Source organism: Lepisosteus oculatus, chromosome 19 (assembly GCF_040954835.1).
Source record: "Lepisosteus oculatus isolate fLepOcu1 chromosome 19, fLepOcu1.hap2, whole genome shotgun sequence".
In the NCBI taxonomy this organism is placed as follows: Eukaryota; Metazoa; Chordata; class Actinopteri; order Semionotiformes; family Lepisosteidae; genus Lepisosteus; species Lepisosteus oculatus.
Window position 1 is genome coordinate 5358240 of NC_090714.1, and position 20855 is coordinate 5379094.

General features: G+C 41.3%; 1 protein-coding gene across 1 annotated transcript in view; it reads left to right on the top strand.

The window, feature by feature from the left end:
* LOC102687092 (arf-GAP with dual PH domain-containing protein 1) overlaps nt 1-20855 on the top strand; it is a 49815-nt gene that overhangs the window by 4593 nt on the left and 24367 nt on the right. The window contains exons 2-4 of the mRNA XM_006636995.3: nt 8838-8968; nt 10515-10606; nt 17925-18007. Of these exons, the coding sequence (XP_006637058.2) occupies nt 8838-8968; nt 10515-10606; nt 17925-18007 (306 nt within the window). The remainder of the gene's footprint in view (nt 1-8837; nt 8969-10514; nt 10607-17924; nt 18008-20855) is intronic.

Here is a 20855-nt window from a genome sequence, read left to right on the forward strand (position 1 = left end):
TAAATTTGCTGTTCTTGGTTATCTGGATAGAACAAAGTGTAAATAAGAAGGAAAACAAAGAGAAAGGAGCATAGTCTTTGACACAGAACCTACTGTATATATACTGAAGCATAAAAAAACGCAAGAACATTTTATTGGCACCAAAAGCATTTTTAATGCCTCACAGTGTATTTACAACATATGTACAATAGCCTCCAAATGTTATCTTGACTTGAATATCTTGAATTGTAGGCGTGAGTTAATTTGATCACATTTTCTGCATCTAGGAATCCTGGCAGCTGGGACTGTGTAATTATGCATGATTTGGTTGCAGATCTCTATCTGAACTTTCTGATATATTAAATCTCATTAGTTATTGTATTGTTGCTGATAATGTATCTGTGTAATAATATAACAACAAACCGTGCTATCAAAGTGCAGTCCCCGGGAAGAATTGTGCAGGTGAGACTGGCATTAAAAAATACATCTACATTTTGAATAGTGTTTTAAAATGATGCATCTATCTACAGTACGTAACTTTATTCATGGCAAATTGAAACAGTTAAGAAATCTGGTGACTCCTCTTTATTACTGCTGGAGGAGAGAGGCTAGAGGCCAGTGTGTTTCTGTACATGAGGTCTAATGTCTTTACAGAGTAATGCTCAAATTGTCAACTTTGAGCATAGACCTGTTTCTTGGTGACAGATTACTGACGATATTCAGGCCTTATCTGATTAACTGCAGCTAAATAATCTAATCTATTGGGTCATGTCACTGGTTGACTATGACCAGGGTTCACCTGCTGGCAGAATGCAATTATATCTCTCCTTGCCTGGTGGGTGTCTGTTTGAATGTGATTCAACTGGACACCATTGCAGTGGAAGGTAAATACAGGAAAAGCACTGAGACTATTTGTAAGTGACTGAATACAAATTAATGACTTATATACTCGTTTGTTTTCTGCAAACCCTTCAAACTGTCCCTTGTCAATGAAACCATTTCATGCAGTATTGTTTTCTACCAGACACTGGCTGTTATGGAGAGATTGACAGTTTGAAAGCCTTTGACATTAATTAATCAATTAATGGCCTCATTGACTCAAACTGACAGAGTGAAGGCTAGGTTCAGTTCCTGAATGAACTTTATATCGCTTTGTAAAGTGGGTCAATGTGCACAACAGCAGGGCAGCCGCAAGCGGAGTTTCATAAAAAGGACAATGCTAAAAAAAAATTCACCCTGAAAGGTTTAAAAATGACTACTTCACCTTAGTGTTGCCACTTGGTAACAAATAACCAGTGATGCAATGAAGTCTTACCTGTATGGCATGGGGGCCGCTGTTTGAGTCTTCTGTATCTGTGTTATTGAGAATGCAGTACGTATTCTGTACAGTACGAGCCATGCACATCTCTCGGTGCTCTTGTCCAGAATATTTTTGGTGGCTTGCTTCTGCACCAGGGCTAAGTGCCACAGAGCAAGTTGCAGAAGTGAGGTCATCCCCCTTCAAACATAGTGCAGAATTCTGCTGTGGAGGAAGGACCAGAGATGCGTGGGAGGGACACTGTGTCCCATCTGAGCCTGTGCGCAACTGTGGTCACATCCTGGCAGGGGCAGAGTAGAGCTCGGCCCCTCGGCCCCTCGGCCCCTCAGCCACGTTTCTATCCCGGAGATTCCCTGCAGGGCGAAGCCGGACTGTGAAGTGTACGAGTCATGCCGAGATTAAACAGCCTGACCTCTTTGCTCTAATGAACCTTAACCAGAACAGCGGTCCCCCTGTGGGAGCTGTTGGAGCTGTCGATGCCTGCTTATGCTGACATTATTTCCTCCACATACTACCGTTGGATCCACCCCTTCCCCCAGAAAACACCTTTTTATCGCTGCTATCTGCAAAACCTTTACAATTGCTGTCCTATACCTCTCCCTTCTGTGTAATGCTCTCCTTTCAGTATTGCTAGTTTTCCCTTTTGAGTGGTTCCTGTCCTTGTACCACACTTTCTATCACCTGTATTATAATGCTTTCTCTGCTAATTATCACTTCCAAAGGCTCTCCGGGGCTTGGTGGTATGGAGATCGATTGCTATGGAATGTGAAAAAGACAAATTCCTAATACAAGAATTTGTATTTGGCCAATAGAGTGACCTAACCTGCAGAAGGACAGAGGACGCTTTGCTCAGTAGGTAGCGCAGGGAGTTGTCACAGCGATGATGCAGTGATAAGTGCATCAGGGAGGAGAGAAAACTGACATTGACGCCACAGGGGTGATGCAGTTAGGTGACTGTTGGGAATCCAAGCGTTGCTAAAAGGCTTTGATCAGGCCCTAGTGTGTAACAAGCTGTTTCCTTTTTCAAGGAGGAGGGCAGTAAAGCGTGTGATCATTCCAGATGTCTGCAGTGAACGCAGGAAGCTGTCAAAAGAGAACAGCATGCTTCCCCCCTCTGGTTTCTTCCCCTGGCGAGAGATTCAAGGACTTGCGTGCTCAGTATAGGGATAGCAGCTCCCAGGGAAACTGAGCCTGTGTATGTTGACGCTGAGCCACACCTCTGTAGTTCAAAGTGCAGAAGCAACTGTACCAGGAGGAGAGAGAGCAGGACAAAGTGTGATCCTGGCAAGTCCCTCCGGTATTTGTGCTCCTTTAGCAGGGGGCTCTTGTAGGTCAGGGCTGGTGCTACTTATGCACCTGTCTTAGGAAAAGGGATACAATTGTTTACTTGTAACAGGTTCATGGGGTGGAGTCCTAAGCCTGCACACAGCTTAGATTACGTCTCTTGGCACTTGTGGTCTGCTGGGCAAATACCCTCAGGGAATCGTGTTTTTTAAAATGTGCTTCCCTAAAATTTCAAATAGAAAAATTCTGAACCGAGGACATATTATAGTACCGACATCTGAGAATATATGCCCGTCCTCGTGAGTGCTGTGAAAACAGTTTCGAACAGAGATACATCTTTGATCATAGATCTTTCTTGCATCATCAATGTGCAAGCAAAACCACACGGGCACATCATCGACATGTAAATAGATCAAATAGATTTCAGCAGGCGTCTCTTTTTACAGGTTAATGGTGAGTAACATGTAAGCCCAGAAAAGAAGAAGGCTAGTCCAAAAATACTGCCTGGGTTGTAAGACTTGTGAGAGGTTTCATTCTCTCTCACCATAAAGAAGCTGTTTTTTTTATTCTTAGGGAAATTATCAACATTTTTACATGGTGATGAAATGGATTAATAACATCCAGTAGTAACAAAGTCCTACTAAGGAGGGAAATCTTGTAATGGATACTGTATCTGATCTTCAATCTTTTCTTTTATCTTTCCTGCAGAAGACTTTCACTTCCCCTGCATTATTATTCACTTTAGCAGAATCCTTCGTATGTCTTGCCTTGAAGTTATTTTGCTCTATTTTGTTTAATAGTAGTGGGTGATACCCCAGATGTATAATGAAAATCATTTTAGCTACAGAAGCTTTCAGTTAATTTTTGAAAGTCTTGATAATGCAGATGATACCCAGATTTATGTCAAAATTTCTTTCCCCCTCTGGTCTCTCCACTCCTTCACTTATCTCTTGTTTGCGTGACATCAAACTCTGGTTGACATCATATTCCCTGGAGCCAAATAGGGACAAAACAGAAATTTTACTGGTGGGCAGCAATTGGGCTGTAAAGGGCTTTGGAGATATCCTGGGACTGGCAGGTTCCTCTTTTGGGATTAGGTTCATTGGTCAGCTGTGGCCAAGTGATTCCTCGAGGGACATAAAAACAGATTATTTACAAAATAACTGAAAAACATTTGGTTCCACAAAAATGTACCTCTATGGCTGTTTGTGTAATCAAACTGCCGCAAAAGAATCCTGTTCTGCAGCAAAGATCTGTTCTTTTGATTCCACTCAGCAGAGATGATGGTTAATGTTTTTCTGATGTATCCCAGCAGCAGAGTAAAAAACACTACAGATCTCTTGGATGATGCTTACGCAAATTTTAGTTTAATAGAAATCCATGGCTTGAAAGAAAGGATAAGGAAGCTGTTGTGGAAATTGACATGGGTGTTATCCGAATTTTCCTTAAATTGTCCCTAGAGTACCCCTAAGATCCCTGGGGGCTGTGTTGGAGGAGTTAGCATAAATATTACTGAGTCATCAAAAGGTCACCTGGAAAACGGAGCTGCACAGTTTTCTCTTTAAGACGAGGGATATTGAGGTTAACAGCCAGTTACCTTTTCTTCAGATTACCACATAGATAAATGTGATGCCTGGAGGAAGAAATTCAATCCATTACTTGCTGGGTTTCTGAGTGGGATTTCCAGTCCGACCGGGTCCTCTGATGACAGTGTCATTATGACTCGTGCTCTGCAAAGCTGAACTTCAGAAATGGGAGACCCAATGAATAACCCAAGCCTTTCTCTTTGTTTAATTGAGCTCTGAAGGATACTTGCTTCTGATAGCTGTTTGATTTCAGATTTCTTACAAGTTTAATTGAAATGATTTTAATTCCTTAACGAGGCCTGGAGGCCTTCATGTTCATAAAGGAAAGAAAAAGGTGGCAATATTTTGCTGAAACAAAATGATAGTACATATGTGTTTCTGGTGTGTGTGTGCTCGGGTGTGGTGGCATTTTCTATGTGGACGTGTGGTTTATTTGTGAGGGAAATGGTGGTTTTAATGTCATTATCTCTCTGTAGATGATTGCAGCCTGTTGTCCTATGAGGCATCGCTTTCTGAAATAGATCTTTTCTTTCTTTTCAAAAATGACCAACCACAGTTTCAATTTCCTTTTTACAAAGACACCAGCATGAAGGGCTGTAAAAGAAAATCAGATTGTCCTTATCAGGAGATCAGTTGTCTGCTGTAAAGAACTGGCTGCATAGAGGTCTTTACATTCTTTTATTCTGAATTCACACCTTGGTTTCAAAAATACAGTGATACAGTGGTTCTAAACTTCCAGTTTACTCCTGTATTGTGATTATTATTATTATGATAATGATGATGATTATTATTAACACCTATATAGTGCTTTTCTGGACACTTCACTCAAAGAGGTTTACAGATAAAGGGGATCCCCTCCACCACCACCAGTGTGTAGCCCCACCTGGATGATGTGACAGCAGCCATAGTGCACCAGTATGTTAACCACACACTAACTATCAGTGAGGAGGAGAACAGAGTAATGAAGCCAATTCATCTATGGGGATTATTAGGAGGCCATGATTGGTAAAGGCCAATGGGAAATTTGGCCAGGACACCAGGGTTAACACCCCTACTTTTTTTTTTTAATGTCCTGGGATTTTTCATGACCATGGTGATTCAGGACCTTGGTTTTTTGGTTCATCAGAAGGGTTATGCCTTTTTTGCAGTATTTGTGTCCTCATCACAATACAGGGGCACTGGCACTCACACAGACTGCTGGGTGAGCGCCCCCTACTGGTCCTCTAACACCTCTTTACCATATCTTGAACAGCTTAGCTTTCCCAGGAGGTCTCCCATCCAGGCACCAGCCAGACTCACACCTGTTTAGCTTCAGTGGGTTGCTAGTTTTGAGTTGCAGGTTATACAGCTACTGTAGAAATTAGTTCTTTAGCGCAGGATAATTTATTTACATTTTTCTATTTGATGCCATGTTTTAAAGCAAAAACTGGTCTCAGCTCTTAAAAAGCTGACTTCGATTTGAAATCATTATAAATCCTGTGCCAATTAGTATGTTTCTGCACTGCTCTCCTGCTCTGCTATCTGAAAAGCAACCAGTTGAACTTGGTTATAAAATGAAAGGAAGGAAAAACACCCACTAACAGTAGGTGGATCTGATAGTGTCATTCCTACCCATGCCTGTTCATCATCCTATTTTTAAGAGCTCTTTAGTCAGAAATAAAGGAGCAAAATCTCAATTTACAAGTTTAGGAAAGACTGTAGAAATGTGTGTCCTGTTGGAAACAATGCACTTTAATTAGGGCATTTTTTAAAGCAAAGACAGAAAAGAAGTCTAAACTAGGATGCAGATCATTTACTGGCAGCCACTGGCACAGGCAATTTAAGGGCCTAGCTGGAAATAAATCCAGCAGACATGGTGGTACCACCAGGACCAGGATTGCAGCCCTAACATGGCCAGGCTAGCAGAAATGTCTGGACCAGTACCCATGTGAAATGTTTCCATGGCACACTAGCAGAAAGAGGGGCAGCATGGTGGTCCAGTAGTTAGCTTTGTTGCCTGGCAGGGCTGAGGCCCTGGGTTCAATTCCTGGCATGCTGTCTGTGTGGAGTTTGCATGTTCACCTTGTGTTTGTGTGGTTTTCAGCCATGAGCTCTGTTTTCCTCCCACAGTCCAGAAACATACTGGTAGGTTAATTGTTTTCTGGGGGAACTGGCCTGGTGTGAGTGTGTCTGTGTGTGCCCTGTGGTGGACTGGTGTGCTGTCCAGGGTGTATCCTGCCTTGTGCCAATTGCTTGCTGGGATAGCAGGCAGTTCGAAAATGAATGGATGGACTACATGAACGAAGAGATGACAATATGTCACTCAGTGTATTGGCATTTCACTTGACATCAGATATTTGCTTCTGCTTTGTTTTTTTTCCCCCAAGATGTTAACTGTGTAGAAATGCTTATTTGTGACCATAAAGCACATTTCAAAATGTTACCTTGAGTTGCACCAATGTGAAATACTCGTTACTTCTGTTTTAGTAAGGCTTCCACATTTTCGTCGGCATGCTCGCTTTTTTTCCTTCTTATCTTGCATGCAAAATAATTGTTTTTTTTTCTTCATTTTTAGCACTTATTTTCATTATGCTTTTAAAAAGTCACTTTGAAAATCCGTTCTGAATCCGCTAAAAGACTGAGACCGACACTGTGGGTTAATGTGAGCTGTACATGTGCAGGCCTTTGTGGTGTTTCCACTCTCAGTTCGCCTTACATGACTATACAAATCTGCTTGTATGCAACTGTGTTCCAGAGACGATTGTTTCAGCCCTCACTTGCTTACATAATAGTTTGTCATTTGAGCAAACGATGTTGAGATTAGTGTTTACACAATCCGTCACTTTCACCACAAGTTATTGTAACTGATTTTTGTGTCCTGTTGAATGTGAAAGCACCTACAGATGTGTGAAGAATAATGAACTATAGATGGGATCTTCCATCTCTGTCTCTGATGGTGGTTCTGGGTTGATCTGGCTATTCGAAAGCAAAAGACGTCTGTAATTCTTCTAGGGAAGCACAACACTTTGGAGTTTACATTATTCTTGGGGAAACAAGAAGAAAAGCGACCTTCATAAGCTCTCAGTAGTTTGGGCAAATGCGTTTTAAGATGGAATACAGAAGTAATTGAATTAGATTGATTTATTGACTTAATCTGCCTGACTGAGGGCACCACAGAATGATTGGAAGGATGAGGTCATTGGGCACCGCCCTCTTCTCACCCACCACTATGAGTCGCTGTGGGTGAAGAGGGGTGAAGGGTGGGGTGTCAGGAATGATATATGAGTAGAGGTTAGGGTGTGACCTGCTGAATTTATTTCTAACTCTATTAAAAGTGACAGCTGACAATGAGTCATTATCACATTTGGACCCCGCATGAGTCCAAATTCCTACTGCAAGTGAGCAACTTGGTGGAGAGTTTGAGACACAGCTTGTACTTTCCACCTTCGAGGAAACTAAACAAACGTTTGTGAAATGGTCCTTTTTTAAATCTGAAGGTTCATATTCAAACACAGTTTGATGGGATTAGTCTCCTGACTGCTGTGGGATTGTGTCAGCTGAGATGCTCCTAGTTATTTGAAGTGCCGGCTTTCAGCACAACTGTAGAAACCGAATGTTAAATTGTTAGGACAACTTTCAAAGTGTTTCAGATTTATGTACCAAGTGCTATGTCTCTGTAAGTCAACATAAACTATTTTAGATCCCCAAACAACTGTATTGTTATTCCAGCTTTGTTGCCATTTCAATGAACCCTCAGGCAATTAGGAACAAGTCCTACTTTGGAAAAAGAAAAAGCTTCTTGGGCAGAAAGCACCTGGGGATTTTTGATATGAACGTGTCTTGTGCCTGTACCCAGAGGGTAAAGGTCATCTGATTTGGACAGCTGTGCCCTCTGTGAGCGCTTGCTCTTCCTGTCAGTGGGTTTGTGTAGGGAAGATTCCTTCCTCTCCCGGCATCCTGCCCTCCATCAGTAGCCCAGGAGGAACTTGATAAGTCTGGCTCAGTAGATAACAGTTCAGCTGGCAGGTAACATCACTGACCAAGGATGAGGCATCGACATCTTCAAATTTATAGCCCGTCTGTATATTTCCATCTCAGCTGGAAATGTGAAATTCACTTTTCTTCTGATGAAGCATCACATACAGTGGAACTCCATACTTCCTATAGTCAAGTGCATTAAAGCCATATTTGGAAGAGATTCTAGCCTAAGTACCTAAACAGCTTGTGGATGGACAACTTAAAGAAGAAGATGTGCCACTTAACTACCGTCAGCATACTGACTGAAAGGAGCAGTGCATACTTTTGTGATCAGTAGGGTTACTCCAAATGCACCTCATACAATAATGTCTTTATCCACCTCTACAAGAATTAGTGGCTGGAGTGTTAAGTGAGTAATTTCCTTTAAAAACCAAAAATACTGTAGAGGCCATTCAGTTGTTAAAAAATGGCTTTGTTTGGCTAACACCAGCTAGTCCATACACACAGTCTTGGTTTGCTTAGGCCTCATTGTCTCTTTTTTTTCTTCAACTTTTTGAAGTTTTTGTTTATTGTTTACAGAAAAGCCAGACCTTTTTTAAATCCGGGGGCCCAACACTGCGAGTGCAGCCACGGTGCCATCGCTCCACACATCAGCCAAGCTGTTGTGTTTCTATCTGTTTTTCACAGGCACCTCGTCTTGTCGTTTCTTTCAGATCCTGACTGGGCCTCGTTCACGTTGGGGGTGTTTATCTGTCAGAACTGCTCTGCGATTCACAGGAACATTCCCCAGGTTAGCAAAGTGAAGTCCGTCCAGCTGGACATGTGGCAGAAAGCCGAAGTCGAGGTAATTTCCCCTTTCCCTTGCCTATCGCTGTCGTTGATTGCCTTTTTAAATCTCCGTCACTGTAACAGGTCCCAGTGCAGTGAGCATGGCACAGCTGTGAGTTCCCTGCCTTGAAACCCACACAGGGCAGAAGACCCAGAGGAGGTCACTGCTGTCTAGGATTCGGCCCCCCTAAAGAGCTGCACACATTGCACCACCGAGCTGATCATCCGCACTGTCGACGAGTTCTGCAAAACAGACCCTTGCCGAGCTGTTGGGACCCTTGTGCCTGATGAAGACAACCGGGGGATCCCTTTTCATTAAAACATTGAGAGGAAGAAAAACTAAATTGGGGCCTGTCAGGACAGCCCTTGCATCAGCTTGAGTCAAACTCTTGAAATCGGAACAAGGGAAATAGGAACAGCTTCAGTGCCGTGCTGAGTGATGGATGCTCCCTAGGAGCTGAGCAGTGTGAAGGCAGAGGGTGGTTTCATTACAGCTCTCAGTAATAAACGAGAGCTGGACTATCTGAAAGCTGAAAACCACTGACTCGATTAAGCAAAATAGGTATTCTAAACTGGAAGAGTGAATTTTGTCCAGATTCTCCCTTACATTATAAAAGCTTTTAGTAACATTTCTGAACACACTGGCAGGAAAGCCCTTGCTTTTGCTTATGCTACCCATCAGCCACATATCAAGACCGAGCTCTTCAGAAGGGTGAACAAACAGGTGACTGACAGCCCCTGAGCACGTGCTACCAAGCTGTCCCGGTCACATGTTACATTGTCATTTCCTACTACCAATTTGCATGTATTAAAGCAGGTTAGTTTTAATTGTAGCCAGATTGGACTCTGCTGTCGGCTGTTAAGACACCAGTTACCCTTCATTGGACCCCGAGGACAGACCTAGAGATTTCATAGAGGGTTTGTATACATGCAAATATGTCTTTCAAAACAAAAAACCCACGATAATCAATCTGCTCCACAGCCTTTTGAATTTCCGGTGCTGCTTTGTGTGGCTTCTTTCCCTGAGTTCGTTTCTGTTGCAAGGGGGACGGATTTGCCAGGTTAACTGCCGCACCTGGCCTCTGTGTGTGTAATCAGAGAGCTGAAGTGCTGACCTGTGAGATAGGGCTGCCCAATCCTCTGCAAGGCCAAGTCTACTTTGTCGATCACTGTGTTCCTTCTCGAACGTTGTTCAACTGCATGGATTACCATGCCTTTGCATTCATTTGAGTTTTCAAGGCCCTCTGTGCATACGCCTGACGTCCTGTTATTGCTATGAATAGTGGAATGAGTGCCTTCCCCCCTGTGTCTTGCTTCTGATCTGGGTAGAGCTCCTCACGTTCAAGGTGAAAACAGACGTTCACTGCCACAGGAAACAGGATTTCTTCTGAATATCAATTATCACGAGTAGTTGTAAGAGAGGTCATATTTCATTCCAAATATTCAATCATTACCCACAGAGCTGTCGTAACACCCTTTGGGGTTTTCGGTGGGTGAAATTGCACCAACCAGGGCCCTGAAGAGGACCTCAAAAGCTAATTATGTCCTTCTGTTCCTAACAGTTCATGGCTTCCACTGGAAACAATGCTGCTAAAGCCAAATATGAACAGAAGGTGCCACCTTTTTATTACAGACCGACATTTGCTGACAGCCAGTAAGTGATGTTTCTTTCCTACCTTCTAATCATTCCTTATTGAATTTTAGGAATGTTTGCTTTTAAAGAATCCCAGGTATTTAGGTTTGAAAGTACTTTAATGCCAAATGAGCGACTTTTGCAGTCATTTATTGCCATCACCTGCACTCCTTTCTGAAGATCTCCGCATGTAGCCTGATCACAGGCAAAGAATATCAGAGGGACAGACTTTGAGCTGCTTGGTTCAAGGCTAATAGACGGCTCAAGTACATTTTACCTTGTCCTCAGAGTTGTCTTTCCACGGTTGATGTCTCTGTGGTGTGTACTGGACAGGGAATGTCACCTGATGGTCAAAACCTTGGAGACCTGGGAAAGACAGATCTAGCCCGTGTGGTAGTTACAATACTAACCAGTTTATCAATGGGGCTCATACATGATCACAGGGATCTTACATGTTTACATGGATCTCATCCATTTTGTTTGAAGGAAGCAAGATTATTCACTTCACCGAGATGGCTGGGTGGTTTTAGTAGCACCCGGGTGCATCTGGTTGCTCTTTTTTGGACTGATTCTGATTTCTGAGCAGTAACACGTCATCTATACTGTAATTCAAAATTGTACACCTTATCCGGAATGAATGCTTACTTGTGCTTTTCTAATGTCATCTCTTGATGGATGTTAATAGTGCCAAACATCCATCCTTCCAACTGTTCTCAACCCCTTCTTTCACAAGGGAGCCGGAGTCTATCACAGCATGCAGCGCCACAAGGCAGGGCACAGCCTGGACTGGATGTGAGTCCATTGCACATTGTCTGCTTTTCTGAATATTTTCAGCCAATTAATACCCCACTGCATCCTGGGCAACATCCTTTATTGCATTATTCATATCACGAGGAATAATAACCTCCTCAAGGGACTGGTGGATGGTATTTCTCTTCCTTGATGAAACACAGGGCCTTTCTGCACGCACAGTCACACATTGTATTGGGAGCTGAAAGTGTATCTCAGAGTGCTGCACTTGTTTAGGTCACTTCCAGTATAAATTAACCTGCTAGTATGTTTTTGGACTTTGGGAGGAAATTGGAGCATCAGGAAGAAACTCACACAAATACAAGGAGAGCATACAAACTCCATGCAGGTAGCACCCCAAGTCTGGAACTGAACCCAGCGTCCCAGTGCTGTAAGCCAGGCTAACCACTGTGCCATTGTGCCACCTGTGTCACTATATTACCTTTGTTAATAAAGTTGCAGATTGTTGTATAAAGTGTAGGATGTGTTGTTTCACATCTATATTATATTCTGCTTTACTTGTCTTCCTAGTTGGGTATAAGCTAATTTCAGTATTTTGCCACCATTTGGCACTTGTGTGAGACACTATCATACAATGTGGTGGTGTGGTGAAAAAGGTAGTACACACCTTATGGTTTAACATATTTAGGATACAGGACAGTCCCAAAATTATTTTGAAATGGGCATCAAGTGTTACCATAAAGCTATGTGCTTAAGGCCAAAATGACAAAGCTTCAGATTTTATATACCGGTGGACTCATTTCCTGATTATCAATTGGTAATTCGCATGTGTTTTGGTATACCTGATTCTACGTTATGTCTTTAATCAGATGGTGGATCTAAGGATGCACCTTAAAAATGGCAAAGTACATTTTTTGTGTCTTATTTATCCTATCTTATTTATTCTATCTATTGCCAGGACCAGATGAAGGTCAAATACTGTGTGTCTAGATATGTTGATATGTTAAGGGAGTGTACTTTTTCACCACGCTGTATATGCATGCCTTACTCTATGGCTATTGGATTGGCAAATGCTTTGCTTTTTAATCAGTCAGTGCATCCTAGAAATGAATAATGTCATCTCACAGAGATATTACCATCTGTCCTCTTTAATGCAAAAGAGCCACTCCCAGAGACAGGACAAAATTAAAACAACGGAAACTGGTTTTTAATTTAAATAGACACTCTTAATTGCATATCTGCAGATCTCGGCAACCAGTGTGAGTTTACTGACAGCCTGTTAATTTACTGTAGGTTGGCAAAACAGCCTTGAATCAATTCCACTCCACAGGCAAGTGGTGCTGACTGGTAGGCTGGGTCAGAAACAAAGTGCTAAAGCCAGCAAGTTAAATTGAACAGAACCACTTCAATCTGAACCAGGCGACAGGAGTAGTTTCCAGTTTTTAGATTGATGAGCCTGGACCTAAAAGTATCTCCTTGCAGAAATGAAGCTGCTGATTTCTGGGCATTCGATGCCTGATCTAATTAGCTGAATAAAGTGGTTGAGACATCACAGAACAATTACAATTGAACAGCGCTGAGTCACTTTCTCCTGTAATGCTCGCTTAAGTCAGCTGTTCCTGGTAGCAGAAGCCTGAGGATGGAGACGAAACTGAATTCAATTTGTTTGTTTGCAGGTCCGATGAGCTGAAATGGTCACAAAACATGAAATGCCAACAGTCAGACCACCACCGATTGCTTGAAAAAAAAAGTTAGCTGTTGCAATGCAGACAATGTTATCCTCTGGCCAGAGGCATCTTAATTAATTTCTGAGTGCCTTTAATGTCTGTTAAATTCCTGTTAGAAAAACCTCTGCAACGTTTTACAGGAATATTTTGGCTTGTGTGGGGATGTGCAGGCAAGAGAATGATGGTGTCTGGCAATAAAGCACTGCTTTAAAGGAAATCTGTGGTAATTCTTCCTTGATTTCAGAAACTGCCCTCTCATTTCTCCGACATTCATGCAAAGCGAAGGAAACATTATAGGCTAAACTGGCGAAGTTCCCTGGAGGGCTGAGTCAGAAAATGCACTGAGCTTTCAAGGAGGAAGAAGATGGCAGGTGCAAAAAGGCCAAGTGAGGAATGAATTTTGTTCTTCAGTATTGGATTTGAATCCATATTGTGAGAAGTGTCTCACAATGCTCAACTCCCTCCTGCTCTGGTAGAGCTCAGTAGAAACAAGACAGCTCAAACCAACAAGTAGGATTTGTTCAGATCTTAGACCTTTCCATCATCCATGCAAAAACTGAAATGTACACAAAACTGAAAAGATCTCAACAGAAGACCTTGTGAAACCACTTAGTTTCACGGAAGTAGTAAAGATTCTGAATGTCTTGAGGAGAGTTCGCTTTGAAACGCCATCTTTCAGAGCACATGTCAAGCTTACTTTAAAATCGAGTGAATTTCTATCTGAAACCTCTCACATATCCTGGGACCTAAATCTCTTTACAAATTTGGGAATTATTCATATATTTTGTAGACTATTCCTGTACAGTGATATACTCCAAATGTGCTTTTGAACACCTGTAACATGGGGTGTTAGAGAGGTCGAAGGGCAGATATTCTCTTGACATGTTTTTTTTCTCTTCACCTACAAATCTTGTGGACAGGACAGGTGAGGTAGGTATATTGGAAAGAATATGAGCCAGAAGCAGATACTTTGCTCATGCTTGTTTGGTTGCTGTTACTTAAGTGTTAAGTGATCTGAGGATGTCAAGCCTTGCATGAAAACTCTAGGTTGTCAGCTTCGATGGCATGGCTGGGTTGCTTGTTCCACACTCCCACAACCCTTACTGTATAGAGAGGATTCTTGGTATTAAATGCACTTCCCTGTAGTTTCCACTCCTGTCCTGTGGCTTATCTTTGCCACAGCCTGCCTCTTGATGATTAATATTCATATTGTGCCTTTGTAACTGGAGCTGCTTCGCATGCTTAGCGATGGAACTAAACATCTAACCAGGCAGGAAAACCCACTGGGTAGTTTAAAATCCACATAAAATATTACAATATCGACAGTGCTTTTTTTTCCTCCATCATTTGACTCGCTAATTCTTAGTGTTGTTTGAAGTGTCTCAGTCAAATCCCTTAAAAACAACATCCTGAGTTTACTTGTACCAAATCCCTTGAGTAAGGTCTTTTGGCAGATGCTCTGCGTTCATATTTGCTCTTTTTTCTGTCTCTCCATGCCAGGAATTATCCCAGTCATCCAGAATGCGTGAGCTTTTTTATGTTCTGTTGTTGACGCTTCTCCTTCTTAAGCTTTCAGTTTTTAGCATCCCACGTCAGTCAGTCTGTCACCTTCCTCAGGGGTTTACCTGTTTTCGTTTTCAGCAGCAGCACGAAGACAGATTTCCCCCCAAATTTATCCCTCCTGGATTTTGTGTTCTAAAATCGGTTTATCTTTTTCATGTTGTTTTTTCTCTCCCTACAGAGTGCTTGCTGGGGATGTACTATATATCTGATCCTCACACTTTAATTTACTGTTCATTTTCTGCGTTTTTAATTTCACCTTTCCTGTGAAGCAATTGGGTCTTGTTTTTTCTGTGAGCTTCTATTTGCTTGGCTTGTATTACTGATCAACAGGGAGAGGTCAGTCAGTCAGATGTCACAAAAACATTTTGTCTTGTGTTCTGTACACTGGCTCCCTTGCAGGATTTAAAATGTGCCAATGAAGCTCGTTAAATTTCAAATTATAGACCTACGGCAGTGCTTAAATTTACTGCAATGTCTTGAGCTTAGCAATTTGTGTGAAATGTTCACAGGAAAAATACATGCTTTTAACCAGAAGTGTTATTCATTTTTTGATAACTGATTTTCATAAACGTAATTCAAGATTAAAACTCCACTTTCTTTGTCCTGAAATTTATTTGGAAGTTTGAAATAGCACAATAAGTTCGTATAATGTATGACTCATGGCAATCCGTGATTCTATACTGTATATATTTTGCAAAGATGACCGAAACTAATAACATTTATATGGTCGTTTGATCTTGCATGCAGAATTAATCGAAAAAACAGCAGTAATTGTCTTTTAAGAACTTGACACAGTTCAACACATTAACATCAAGCCAAAAAAAACTGCCTTTTTCCAGCAAGAGTTCAGGGGCACACTCTGGTACGCCACACTGTAGCTGATAGGTTTTCAACATCTTTAAAGTCCACTGAGGACATGAATATTTTGTAAGCATTTGTGTCTGTGGATTGGGTGTCTAGGGCTTGTGGAGGAGTCTTTTCCATGTTAAAGTGTTCCCTAAGCCTATCCTTCCGTGATATGTTCAAATGAATACTCTCTTCTAAAGTTCTTTACCTTGATTCACCACATATCATTTAATTTGGATAAACAACTTATTAATGAACGTGGAATCTGGTAGTTGTCCATCAAACACAGCCACAAAGCAAGTTTGCAGAGTGTCCTGAGCCTTATGAAGGTGAGAAATATGGGACAGAAGCTGTGTGAAAAACCTGCTTTTATCACATTGAGGCACATTGAATCCCCGAAGATCATTATAGGCTCACAGCTGTAGTGAAGACCCTTCCATGACCAGGTGAAGTCCAGCTCGTTTCTCGATGTGTCTGAAGTAATTACAATAGTTTACTGTGTGCAATGAAGGAGGGCTATTGGAAGACATGTAAGGGACTCAAAAAGGGACAGTGGCTTAGTGGTTAGGATTACTGCCTAGTTAATTTGTACTGGAAGTGACCTAAACAATTGCGGTACTCTAAGATACACTTTCAGCTCCCAATACAATGTGTGATTGTGCATGCAGAAAGGCTCTGTGTTTCATCAAGGAAGAGAATTACCATCCACCAGTCCCTTGGGGAGGTTATTATCCCTCATGATATGAATAATGCAATAAAGGATGTTGCCCAAGATGCATTAGGGTATTAATTGGATTAAAATATTCAGAAAAGCAAACAAAGTATTCTTTAATACGCAGTCCATTGTATCGCAAGAAAATGGTGTCGTTACATTCAGTTCTCAAATGAATGTTGAAGTAAACGATAGGGATTGTTGTATTTTAAATTTTGTTTAGACTTTTACAAGAATACGGGCCTGGAGAATTCCAACATAAAAGGTGAGTGCTTTTTTTTCCATTGCTGACATTAATTTTTGCTGCTAAAGCAATGCCAGTAAATAGAACAGACAGCAGATGAGTGAGTTATATGTAGAGAACTGCAAAAGTCCCTCTTAATGGCCCTGGGTTCTTAATGTTTGATACGGTCAGTGTGTCTTATTATGAACTGATAAATTAGACTCCAGGGGCTTTTTAATCCTACTCCACTGGTTCATCTAGATTACTCATAACGTCTCCCATCCATGTGCATCCTCAACAAGATGTCAGTGTGCATTTGTGAGATTTATTGATGGCAGGTTTTATTGAACTAGTCATCCATTATGCAGATCCTATACAACATTGACGGCATAGGTTTATAGTCTCATTTTGAACTTGAACGGTTTGTGCATAACTCCCCACCCCCTGTGCTGTTGTAAATGTTTCCTTGATGTCTTCCAGGAAAATGCTGAGATAAATGCCAACAGCCAGGAAAATATTGCCCTAAATAATTTCCAGAAAACGTTTCTTCACTTTTGCAAAGTAAATCCCCTAAACAACCATAAGACACATAACATGATCACTTTGCTTTTGCAGTTATTCCAGTAATATTCTGGCATACAAATACTTTGTAGAACTGTTTGTGTATTGCACACCTCTTCTTCATTGTGAGTTTTTTAGAATTTGCAGAAATGGAGAGAATGTTAGTTTGAACCATTTCAATTTTTATGAAAAAATAAATTCCTATACACTTTGAACGTGACGACACAGTTCTGAAATTATCTGTAATTGGGTAACCGAAATGAAATGACTGAGCCATTTCAGAATTTATACATAAGCCAACACCAGAGTGCTGTGTAGAGGCTATTTAATGCACCTCCTGCATCACTGCATTTCTAATATCTGAAGTACATTTTCTAGGCCCTTTTAAATGATCTGAAGATTATACTTTACCGGCCATATTAGTGTGGGTGTCTGTTGGTGTACACGTGTTTATGTGAGAATAGATGACAAAGAAATTGCATGCAATTGATCTATTTCTATTTATGGGCAGTGGTTATAATTGCTGTCATACAGCTCTGTGGCCCAGGGTTCACTTCCAGAACTGGGGCACTGTCTGCATGGAGATTTTGTATTTTCTCCCCTTGCTCCTTGTTCCTCCAGGTGTTCCAGTTTTGTCACACAGTCCAAAAATGTACTTGTAGGATAGTTGGCTTCAGGGTAAATCGGTCCTGGTAGGAGTGTGTAAATGTCTGTGTTTGTGTCTGGTTGTGCCCTGAAATGGGCTGATGTCCTTTTCGGGGTCCATCCTGCTTTGTGCCTGTTGTTTACTAGGATAGGGTCTGGCTGCCCTGTGACCCTGCATTGGATAAAGAGATGACAAAATTAATGGATGATTTATTCACAAATATTACCTGTAAAAGTGTCTTGTTTTGCACCTACCTGTACCTGTGTACCTGTGACCTTCGGCTATCACCTCTGCTTTTTGTTTCCTTACAGGATTCTAAGGGAACAGTGGATTCGCGCCAGATACGAAAGGAATGAGTTTGTCTGCGTCGAAAAACAAGAGCCCTATTCTGCAGGTAGGAAGGATCCTTGGATTTGGATTTATTTATGGAACTCCGCAGAGATCGTGACCCTTCCTGTAAGGTGGGGAGCTTGGAGTGATTACACTGGCTGACAGAAAGAAAGATCTGTTGTATCAGAGATATCTCATTTCTTCAACTCTAGACTAAAAGGCTCACAGAATCGCAATCTAGAGCAGTAACACTATAGCACGAGGCATAAAATGCAAAGCAAATGCTTTCTGACAGTTTTATAGGTTGTTTTCAATTGCAGAAAATGTAATATTGTGAAAGAGCTGCATTTCTAACATCTAACAGTATCAACATATCTGTATCTTCATGTAATATCTGGTTTTATGTTTTGAAAAGCACAGGCTTTTTTGAAGTAATCTCAGTAATTTTATTTTCCATAATCTCAGTTATATGTATTGTGTTTTAAACACATTTCACAGGTAGCATTCCATTCAGTTTTTTTCCCCACATTGTTTTAGAGTGAATTCTGTATTCTCACACCAATAGACTTAAAAATAGAGTTTGGTGCTCAAGACTTAACTATTCAGACAGAGACTTAAGAAGCTTTCTGTTAGTTCTGCTCTTTGGCTCATCGTCTTATTTCCTAAGTGATGTTGCACTATGTTGACATATCATTAGTGAGAAAATTAATGGGTTTTTGTTTCTGTGGGATGGTGGTCATGTGGGGGCACTTCGAAACAAAATGATTTGACCATTTTAAGAAAAGAGAATTATCTGATGACTAAAGATTTTGGTGTAAAATCTCAGTACTTTCCTGATCCAGTGGTCATGGTCACACGTTCCCATTCCCATCCTTGAGTTTTTTTTCTCCTTTCCCAGCAGACACCTGTAAGGGGAAGATGCTGCTTTGTTTTAAAAAAAATCTAAAAACTTCTGGTGCTTGAAATCGGCAAACTACGTTTCTGGTGTAGCAGGATGGAAGAGTGGAGCTGTTACTGTCATTTTACCATTGTGGTACTTCTTTTCATAATCTTCTAGAAAATCCCCCTACCATGTTCTCCTTTTTAAAATGTCTGCCTTTCCATGTATGTTGTATTTGTTATTTTATGGCTGCGAGCAAAATACTGTGCTGATGAAAGCGTCCCATCTCTGTATTCATCTAGTGGAAAATCCAGTTTTCTTAGGATGTCTACCACAAGTGAATCCTATTGACAAGTACCGCTAATATTAATAAGGCTTATGGAAATTCGTAAAAGATAGGCAACAGAGTATGAACATAAAAGACCAGCATTGCTTAAGTCAAACTTACATGGCAACCAGAGTGTCATTTTTCTCCAGTTAGTCTTCTATGCGTAAAGCTGGAATGATTTGATGTGTTTCTGTACAGTGACTGCTTACACTGAGTGCTTTACTTCACATTTTGTAGAGTAGTGTTTCTGGCACTGTTACAGACTGATTGAAGGTTTAGTGTTTAGGTTTGTTTCAAACCTCAAAAGGCAGTCAGCTGTAGCGTGGGAGGTCAGGGAAGGCTCCCTCCTAAGAGATGCCTGTCAGGCATTGTCCTGCTCTCTTGTGCTCACTGTGGGTTTGACTTTGGAGATTAGTGTACAAAACCAGATTCTGGCAGGTACAAGTGTCTGTTTATCCCTTTTTTCCAACCTTTCTTAGCCTTGGAGAGCATACTGTCCTTTGAAGGCAAGTCTTACATCCATTCATTTGCAAAGAACTTGATCCAGCAAAGGGTTGCAGGGGAGCCACAGGAAGATAAGGCCATGAGGTGGGATATGCCAGTCCATCACTGGGCAGACAGACACAGACACAAACACGGGCATGCAGACACTCACACCAGGGCCAGTTTTCCCGAAAGCCAGTCAACCTACCAGTGTGTCCAGTGGGAGGAAATCAGAGGAAACCCATGTGAACGGGGGGGAACATACAGACTCCGTGCAGATAGCACCCCTGTTCCAAAATTGAACTTGGGGCTCCAGTGGTGTGAGGCGAGTGCTAACCTCTATGCCATGCCTTCACGCCACCCAAAACCATCCATAACTTTGAGAATTTATAGACAGGTGGACATGGACCTTTTTTATTCAGCAGTAGTTCATTCGTATTGTTACAGAAGCCTTTATTCAGTATTGAGAGGTTGTCTTCCATTGTAGACTCTGACGTTAGTCCTTTTATTTTTCTGCGGTATCTCTCTAATTACTAATGGGAAAAATAATTGTGCCATCTGGAGTGTGCACTGTTTCCTTGTAAACTGGGGTAACCTTAAGACCCCATAAGTCCATAAGTGTCACGTTAAGATCTAATACTAGGAAGACAAAGGGCTTTGTTAATAGTTATATCATTGTGCTCCAGAATATGCATTTGTTTGATATTACTTAAAATGAAATCTGCTGTGGAATAAAGATACTGACCTAATAGCACAGTACGCTTAGCAGACTTCTCAAATACATATAAATATGTTTTAGTATTTAAGCACCGATAAACTGGAGATATTCAGAATACACTTTAAGGGCAGACCCTGACAAGTCCTACTGTACACATGTTTGTTTAAACATTATGTGCCCCAGGGTTAATAGTAATTGGGCTGCATGAAACAACCAATAAATACAAAAAACTAAGAGCAGTGTCCAGCCTCAGGGTCCTTAGACTTCCATTATAGCTAGTCACAGATGTTAAGCAGAAATTAGGGGAAAAATAAGACAGCTTTGATCTGGAACAGTCAGTAAGCTTTTTTTCCTTGTGCTTACATTACAAATGTCGTGCTTTTGAATAGTTGTGCCTTATCAATGTTTTTTTCAGAAAAAACTTCAAATGGTGTTTTTTTGGACAATTAACAAACAGTCGATTTGCATCTTCCTGACCATGCAGTGCTGATGAATGATCCAAT